General features: G+C 34.0%; 1 protein-coding gene across 1 annotated transcript; it reads right to left on the reverse strand.

Annotated features, from left to right (window-relative positions):
* Positions 1–287: 287 nt before the first annotated feature.
* On the reverse strand, positions 288–1496 carry LOC111374619. Its single transcript, XM_022997321.1, has 2 exons — positions 1238–1496; positions 288–755 (listed from the first exon to the last, which is right to left on the reverse strand). The coding sequence occupies exons 1-2, from the start codon at positions 1403–1405 to the stop codon at positions 417–419; spliced, it is 507 nt and encodes a 168-aa protein (XP_022853089.1). The 5' UTR covers positions 1406–1496; the 3' UTR covers positions 288–416.
* Positions 1497–9730: the final 8234 nt, after the last annotated feature.

Consider the following 9730-nt stretch of genomic DNA (forward strand, 5'->3'; position numbering starts at 1 on the left):
TGAATCATTGGAGACGGGCTAAATTTTCTCCTCCGAAAGAACATGGACAATACGTGGCTAACAGATTCGCAACGACCAGAGCTTCCCACTACTAAATTAAAAATGAATTTGCTGCTGTCAACCTCATTATACTTATCAAGTTAGCCCTTTAATTTGATATCTCTTGGACTTCAAGTGATATAACAAAACAGAACATAAATAGATAAGACCTAAATAATAATAATCACTAAGAAAATTTAAAAACTGGATAATAACTTTGGAAAATATTTACTATTTCATCTGCATGAAAATGAAATATAACACTGCCAACATACCAATGTTATGCTTAAACTACCTTCTACCAAGTATTTCCGAGCACAATTTATTTGGCAGCATCTCACAGGATACATACATATATATATCTATATATATCTTGTTCAAAGGCTTAAGTTGCAGTAGGATGACGAAAAAGACGAGTTGGGCTGAGTTTGTGATGTTGCAAAGGAGTGGACATGCTTGCAGTTAGGACAGGAAGGAGAAGTCCTTGAAAGTATTACAAGGAGATGACAATTTGAACAAGCTAAAGCAATCATGCTACTGCCGCCGTTTGATGAATTCTGCGGTTTCTTGATCATTTCTTGTTGATGATCTGATCCCCAATTACTATGTTGTTCATTGAAGCTTGACATGTTTAGTTCAAGATCAAGCTTCTGTTCTTTGGGCCGGTTCCATGTTTTTCTCGATGTTTCTCGATTTAGATAATACATTCTGCCTGACTGCAATCACAAAAAATTACACACTTATTCGTGGATTCGATGAGATGTTACTAATCAATTGTAGTGCCATGCAACACAGTATAAATGATATGGGTTTAGGACATAGACCATAATCCCTATGTACGTGAACAATAATAAAAATAAACAGAATCAGAATCAACTTTTTTGCACTAGGATTTCACGACAACGAGGAAAGATTGTAGAAGGCGATGACACATCTCTCACACACATAAATTGGCCTGCTAAAATTTTTTACGTGGCAAGGATAGGAAGACAACTTAATAGGTGTACAGAAAACCAACTTTAAACATTACTACACCAAGACACAAAAACTAGCTAGCCTCCAAAATTATTTATATAGTAGGAATATTAGGACGACCTAATACATATATCGAATACCAACATAGTCCAACATTATACATGAGAGAGAGAGAGAGAGAGAGAGAGAGAGAGAGAGAGAGAGAGAGAGAGAGAGAGAGAACTTCAAGATCAAGGCATTGCTCCCAATCCAAGGGAAGGGGGTCGTTGAGCTGAAGATCTACACTAGGAGATTCTGCATTCATCCATTTCCTCTTCATAGGAAGACTTACATGATCAGATGGATCAAAAGATTCATAATTGGGAGCCAAAGAGAGTTCTGTGAAATCCATCTAATCGAGCACGATCGATATCAACTAGACAAACTGGAAAGAAATATATTGGAAGAAGAAAGGATTTACATTATAAACCTTTTTTTTTTTTTTTCAGGAATTCATGCAAGATAGTGTATGTCAAGTCCTCCTTAAATTGGATTTCGTCACACACATTAAAAGTAGGGCAGTCCAAGCATTAATGGTGACAAGTATATGTCACTTTAATGCCTAAATCCAACTCTTCCACACTGCATTTAAAGCCACTCTATGCATTAAAATCTGAATTTATTGTAACTTGAGTTGTCAAAAGGGTTCCCATACATGTACTTTTATACAAAATCTTCTTCTGCCTTCATCAATTCAATACCTAACTTCAAACACACAAACACATATATTGGCTCCTTGTTCATGTTTATAATTAATACTATCTTGAATTGCAAGCATATAATCATTAAGGTAGAATAAGCCATAGTGTTACTTATGGATTAAGTCCTGATCCGTGCTTATGGGAGCAATATCAAATCAAATCAAATGAGAAACAAGCAAAAGAAACACATGGATTTAGAGAGTTTCAGTTATAGTTATTTGATGCTAGAAAAAGAACACATCTATATTTTTTACATTACGCCATGGTTGCATGTCTTCAAGAGTCAAAGTTTTGACATGCATCCTATGTGTTGTGATTTGGATGGACGATTGTTGTGTGCAAATTGCAAATGTACAATATCAATTAAATAAATAATAAAGTGGATCTAAGAATTTGGATTATTATTCACAAAGATTATTTATTTAATGATTAATCCAAATATTCAACACTCATTTGAATACAGCAAACATTGATGGCAAGTTTTTGATTAAACTAATATTAAATGAGGAAAATAAAGGCAATTAAATGATAAAAAATTATTGTTATAGCATTGTGAGTCATTATTTCACCATAGTCATCCCCTTTAATCTCGCCTCTCAAGTTAAATTCCTAAAGTTGTCCTTGATTAAATTACTAATTAAATTAGCTTATGTCTTTTGAGTTCAAATTAATCATAACTAGTCGAGTCTACTTATTATATATATGTGAATTCAAATAAACATCAACTAAACATATAAAATTATCAAGAAATTCAATTAAAGATTGCAACAATAATAAAAGCATATCCTTACCTTTTATTTAATTGTTAAATTTTACTACACAGTCTATATGTGTCACCTCTCGATTTGTTACCAAGAATCCGCCTCTTTCACACCAAGTTCTTGTAATCCTAGCTTTTTCTTTCTATTTTCCTTTTATTTTCTCCTCTTTTCTCTTGCATGTGTTCTGCGTGTAACGTTTGTGAGTTTCATTTTTTTGGCATTTAGTCTCCGATTCAAATTTTTGCACTGCTTAGGTCCTTTTTTTTTTTTTTTGTCTAAAACTTCAATTTTATTTTCGTAACTTTCAAAAGTGTCCATTTTTGTCCTTGAACCTTCATAATCATCCAAACTTGATCCTTCTAAAATTTCAAAATTGTGAAAGTCAGTCTCCAAACTTTTGATAAGTTGAATTTCACTTGCAAAACTTGTGATTTTCCTCCAATTGCTCTCTTAATCCTTCTTGTCAATCTCGTATAATCCCTTTAATCTTCAACTAGGCTCAAAAGCTTCCTTTTTGCTCCAAGTACCTCAAAATCGGATTTACCTAAAATGATAAATATTAGACTAAATTAAGTAAAACTCCACTCTATTTATAATTTTTTTTTTAATCAAGTTTATAAGAACGAATGTATGTGTAAAATATATTTATCAATGATCATATCACATGTGCATATAGGACCATCATATGAAGTATTTCTCTTCTCACACGGATGAAACCATCAAACTGAACCCCTAAAAACTCTTTATAATAGGATTATGGGTCAATATATGGTTGAGGGAAAACTGTACACTGTGATTACAGTCCACGCGGTTCATCAAGAAATTGGGGTCATTTTGGCTCGTACAAGAACGAATATTAATTACACTGAGGTCCGTGGGTTCTTGAACAATAAATTGTACGCAATTGGGATTATATCAGGACAAGTCATTCGTGTTTTCTGAAGAACTGTAAATTCGATTGTGTAATAATAAATACTACATAAAGTAGATGAAGGGTTAATTATTGCTGAAGAGGAGAAAAGGAGGAATGGGAATTAGTGAACTTTAGTGAAGGTGATCACATGTTATGTTGACTTTTAATACCTCCCATTTCTAAATTATAGCATGTTCTTATCTTCAAGATTAATAGGTATTACTATATTAAAACCATATACAATCATAATTCTTCTTTTTATTGTGCTATCTACTAAAGACTATAAGGCGCTATATAAATATGAATTTGAAGTTAAAATCAAGATAGCTGGATAGAGATTAGTTCTACTCTGTAGGTTATGAATCCATGGTCCATCAAGTCTAAGCCTCTAAGGTATTTATGAGTAGTTCTTTTACCTATTTTCTATATATTCGATATGCTTACTTTTATGCCTACTTTGGCTTTAGAAACCAATATTCTGGGGTCAATACATGATTGTATCAAGGACTTACCGAGGTTAACTTCTATATCAACTTCCTGTTTAAGAGAAAATCGATTTTTTTCAAGTCTAAGTACCTTTTTTTTATATATTCTTCCTTTCTCACGTATACAACTCTAGTTCGCAACTTAAATTTAAATTTAAATAAAATTGGCCAAAATACCCTTTTTAGGTGGTAATAAATCATTAGCCGATCATGAAAGGCCAGTAAAATCAGCTAACCGCCAAGATTAAATTTGACACTTGTACATGTATTCTTTACGAAATTAACGGTTGTTTCAAATAACCATCTTAATAAATATGATTTCTCCTCCCATAAAATTAAATGAAATTCTAATATAGGCGGAAACCTATATAGATTATTGCATTCAATCAACAATACGTAACAAATTTTTAAATGAAGCATCAAAATATTTAATTTCAAAGGCAATAAATTTCCTAAATCAACCAAACAATAAACTTTTTCCTTCTGTGAGGATAAGGGAGAACATTTATAACAATTATATGCAAATGGAAAAAGGAAAGAATTAAGTGATGTAAATTATATGTCTATCTTATTTTGGTAAAAGAAAGGAAATGAAAGGTAGAAGTATAAGTGAAATAATAACAATAAAATATCATGTTGAATGATTGATTTTCGAGTAACGAACGACTAGTTGAAGAATATTTCGTGAAAAATAATGTTAACAATATATTTATTAGTATCACGCACAGAAATATTAAGCAGCGAGTTATAAGCTTTCTAGTTCATTCAAGCTTTCTAGATTATAAGCTTTCTAGTTCATTCAATTTGTCAATGATCGTGCTTCAAGGAAACATGCCAGCTAAATACTGAATAAACACGTATAAAATATTTGTCAATGATCGTGCTTCAAGGAAACATGCCAGCTAAATACAAAGTCTACCACCTAGGTCTAGGCTAAGTGTGATCTTTACTAATTCTCCAAGTACCCAAGTCTTATTGTATGCTACATGTTGCAACCCAGCAATCCATTCCATTTTACACATTTACTCCATATTAAGTATATAAGGTGTATTGTACTGAATAAAACTAGACATGATTAAAAAAAAAAGAAAAAAAAATACGTTTAAAATTTATTGTCATGTTCACTTATTTTCAATTCTATATACAGAATATATCCTTCGCATGCATTTAATTTTTCATACCATTTGTTAATATGTTTAATATACTAGACAAGATAAAATTAAACTAACATATGAAACATACCCTATGTATGCATTTAAATTTCATATCGAGCATATTGATATATCTAGTTCTCGAACTCAACAAGAAATAGTATCATTTCCTTAAGTGCAGAGTACCAAATATACTCCATACATACATTAAAATTTTAGACCAACCATATTGGCATAATCAACGTAATGAAGTAGATAAAAATGAGTTCCAAGACACTCTCTATTTAAAACTTTTTAAAATAAAGAGTGGATTTCACTCTCCAAATTTAGATAATCAAATTTATTCTCTATTCTTAATGTATAATTCACATATTTTAATAATCTAATTCTTAAACTATTCAAATCAAGTTTAAATTGATTGATTAATTGACATATAAAAAATTATGTTAAATAAATAAGAAGAAAAATCAATAAATGTTTCTTGAGAAAAGCAAATTGAAATGCTAAAATAGAGAGATTGTTGGAATTTACTAAAATTTTAACTTTCTAAATTTAAAAATACTCTTTATAAATAAAGAATCATTTGGTGACACTCTAAGTAGGTGCTTGAATAAGTGTTTCACCTGCTCCAACGGCAACAATAAATCGAAGCTGCTTTAAATTCAGTGTTGGGGCTTGAACCCATTTATTAGGATTTTAAATGTTGCTTGCAACTCTATACCAACACCCTCTTCAAGTATGCAGAAGAATCCCAAAGGGTTGATTAGATTATACCACAAAATACCTCTAAAATATTTGACGAGAAAACTGGCAAATTCCATCGTGAGAATTCGCTTGCATCAAAACTAAAAGTTCGGGGACTCGCTAGAAAAATTGAACCCAAACCTCACCAAGTTTAGCTTTTCCTTTCCCGTCCGAACCGTGCAAAACTTTGTTTACGGTGATACAATGGGAATAATTGAGGCTCAATGTCAAGTACAACTTATGATTAAGCCCTTGTAAAGAGAAATTTTGGTAAAATGTATAATGGAGTAGCATTTTTTTAGGGTAATGCGTGGTTAAAAAAGAAGAAAATTTTTTTTTTATCTTAAAGAATATATGACTGAAAAGAAGAGAGTGAAAAATGTATTAAAATTTTAAAGAATGTCAGACAAGGACTAAAAGTCCAGGGAATGGAGAACTTTTCAGTCTAATGGATCACTGAAATGGTAAAGAGGGCAAAAATTAGATCACTCAAACTTTGCCTAATTACTCTCGAATAGATTTTCTTCAAGAGTCTTTATTCACCACAATGCGGTGAGAATAGTGAAAATGCATAATTAAAGACATCAATATGGAACATAAGAATTGTTTTATATATTGAGTCATGTTAACATAGGGGTATTTAAGTCATTGCACACATTCTATTTGAGTCTTAGCACCTGCAGCCATGTATATATATACACTCGTGTATCTGCATCATTCTAAATTGAGAAGTGAATAACAAAATTTTTCCCGCCATTTTCTTTTCTCTCCAAGTTCTAGAATCTCCTTCTTCATCAACTTATCATGGTATCAGAGCAGTGAAGTTTCCCTGCGATGGCGAACAAATCTAGTGCTGAAACAGAGATTCAAAACCAGACGAAGCAAGCTGGTTCATCAACTGATTTGTCTGTTGTAGAAACGATGACCGAAGATGTGATTTCTCTTGTCAATCGATTGATCAGTGATCCGAGCAGTCCGTATTACCTCCACTATGGGGACAATACAGGTATGCAGCTCATCTCTGTGATGCTTAATGAAGATAATTATGCAACGTGGAGTCGTGCGGTTGTGACGGCACTCAGTGTGAAAAACAAGGAGGGCTTCATTGACGGATTGATCGTCAAACCTCCATTGGATGATCCTCTTTATGGAGCTTAGAGGAGATGTAATCATGTGGTTTCCTCTTAGATTATCAACTCCATTCCGAAGGAGTTATACCCCAGTGTGATGCAAAAAGATTCGACGAGGCAAATCTGGATTGAACTCAAGGACCGCTATAGCCAAGGTAATGGACCTCGCATATATGAATTGAAGAAGCAAATTGCTTCGATTACTCAAGGAAATTGCTCTGTCAATTCCTATTTCAATCAATTTAAAGGTCTATGGGAAGAATTGGAGAATTATAGACCGTAAGTCAAAAATGCCAATTATAAGTCTAAATATCAGACAATGCAGTTTCTTATGGGTTTAGATGAACATTTCTCCAGTGTGAGAAGCCAAATACCGTTGATGGATCCATTACCCCCTCTCAACAAGGTATTTGCTCGAATTCTACAAGATGAGAGGCAAAAGGAAGTTGTTGGTAAAAGTGAACAACAATTTGATGCAAAGGCTTTTGCCAGTAGACTGATTTCCAATTCCACTAATAATCAAAGAGCCAGTACATTACAAAGAAGGGAGAAACCAATGTGTAGCCACTATGGAATGCTTGGGCATCTTAAGGGAAAATGCTACAAGCTAATTGGTTGTCTTCCAAGTCATAGACTTTCTAAAGGAAAATGTCCAGTTGCAAATGCTGTTAGTGAATCGCGTCTCAGGTTAATAATTCAGAAGTAATGAATGCTATCTCGAGCCTCACTATAACACCTGATCAATGCCAACAAATTCTAGTTGTGTTGGCACCACAATTATAGGGACAAACTTGCAATTTGCAGCCAACAGCCTGAAGATATGATATCTCCCTCGTCCTCAATGCCTGATGCATTTGCCTTCTAAGGTAATCTCGCACGCTCTAATGTCCCTACACTTGCAGATAAGTGGATCATAGACACGGGAGCTTCAGAACACATTGTCTGTTCTCTTAAACATCTAAACACTTTGAATGCCAAAATTAATGGATTTGTAAGATTACCTTATGGTAGTACTGCTGATGTTACACACACTGGGACAGTGAAGTTATCTGCTAATTTGATTCTGACAAATGTTTTAGTTGTGCCATGCTTTAAATTTAATCTCATATCTGCTAGCAAATTGACACTTAAGCACAACTACTTCTTGATATTCATCTACAATTGTTGTTTTGTTCAGGATCTTTCAACATGGATAACGATTGGGGTAGGCAAGCTTGAAGATGGACTCTACCATTTTCAGCGTTCTGGACATCAAAGCAATGAAAATACTTCCCTCAAATCTCTACAATTTCCATACAATAATTTTGCTTCATCTTCGAAATGTAATAAAGAAAGTCATGTTGTTTGTACCTCAATGAACACTAATGCTATCAACACAAACATTGATGTTTGGCATTGTCGATTGGGACATATTCCTGTTTCCAAACTATCTCTTTTACATAAGTTGGTTCCTGCCATCACTTTTAATGAACACTTGCGTTGCTGTATCTGTCCTATGGCTAAACAACATAGATTACCATTTCAGCATAGTGAGATAAAAACTTCCAAGGCATTTGAGCTCATACATTGTGATATTTGGGGGCCATATTCAACTCCTACCTTGGATAGCGCTAAATTTTTTTTAACAATTGTAGACGATTATAGTCGTATGACCTGGACCTATCTCATGCGAGACAAATCTCAAACCCGATCCATCATTCAATCTTTCTTTTGCTTGATTCAAATACATTTTCATTGCAATATAAAATACCTCAAATCAGACAATGGATCTAAATTCCTCATGACTGATTTCTTCCACTCCAAAGGTGTTATACACCAAGTAAGTTGTGTGGAAACACCACAACAAAATGGTGTAGTGGAGCGAAAACACCAACATATTCTTAACATTGCTAGAGCCATTAAATTTCAAGCCAAATTACCTCACAAATTCTGGGGGGACTGCATTCTCACTGCTACGCATCTTATTAATCGAACTCCAACCACAATTCTCAATAACAAATCTCCTTATGAGCTTCTATATCAAACTAAGCCATCCTATACTCACCTTAGAGTTTTCGGTTGCCTTTGTTATGCTTCCACTCTTAAGAGACATCGAACCAAATTTGATTCGAGAGCTATGCCCTGTATTTTTCTTGGGTATCCCTATGGCATGAAGGCCTACAAGCTGTACAACCTCTAAACAAATACCACTTTCATTTCCAGGGGTGTTTCTTTCCATGAGACAATATTTCTTTTTCATCACCCTCACCTTCTCAAGTTTCTTTCCTATCCTACTGATATTCCACCTCCCAGTCAGACGTTATTTCCTATATAGTCACATCAGTATGTTGACATTCCACTCATCGCCTCAAATTCGCCACAAAAAACATTCATTCTTCATCATTATTTGATCAACCTTCTCCCTCAACATCACATATTTCACAAGGAAAAGCCTCATTTGAGATAACTTCATCAGAAATATCTCCTCAACCATGTCTCACACCTCCCCGTAGATCTACTAGACCCAAGCATCCTCCATCCTATCTTCAAAATTATCATTACAACCTAGTGTCACAGATGCCTTCCTCTCAATTAGATTCCATGGAGAAAGGACCTGAATCTGGAAGGCAGTCCCCTTATCAAACTGGTTGAGTTATAACAGATTGTCTCCTTCACAGAGAAAGTACACATTAGCACTATCCACCATCTATGAGCCTCAATCCTTTGCTTATGAGCCTCAATCCTTTGCTAAGGCATCTCAATATCCAGATTGTTGTCAAGTCATGGATACAGAGTATCAGGCTCTTGTTTCA

This window comes from Olea europaea, unplaced genomic scaffold (assembly GCF_002742605.1).
Source record: "Olea europaea var. sylvestris unplaced genomic scaffold, O_europaea_v1 scaffold1266, whole genome shotgun sequence".
Classification (NCBI taxonomy): Eukaryota; Viridiplantae; Streptophyta; class Magnoliopsida; order Lamiales; family Oleaceae; genus Olea; species Olea europaea.

Bases quoted from the DNA above. Each gene is read 5' to 3' on its own strand.
- LOC111374619 (XM_022997321.1), bottom strand. From the start codon at position 1,405: ATGGATTTCACAGAACTCTCTTTGGCTCCCAATTATGAATCTTTTGAT. The intron at 756-1,237 runs GTTCTCTCTCTC...TTGTGATTGCAG, and splicing joins AGCAATGCCTTGATCTTGAA to TCAGGCAGAATGTATTATCT.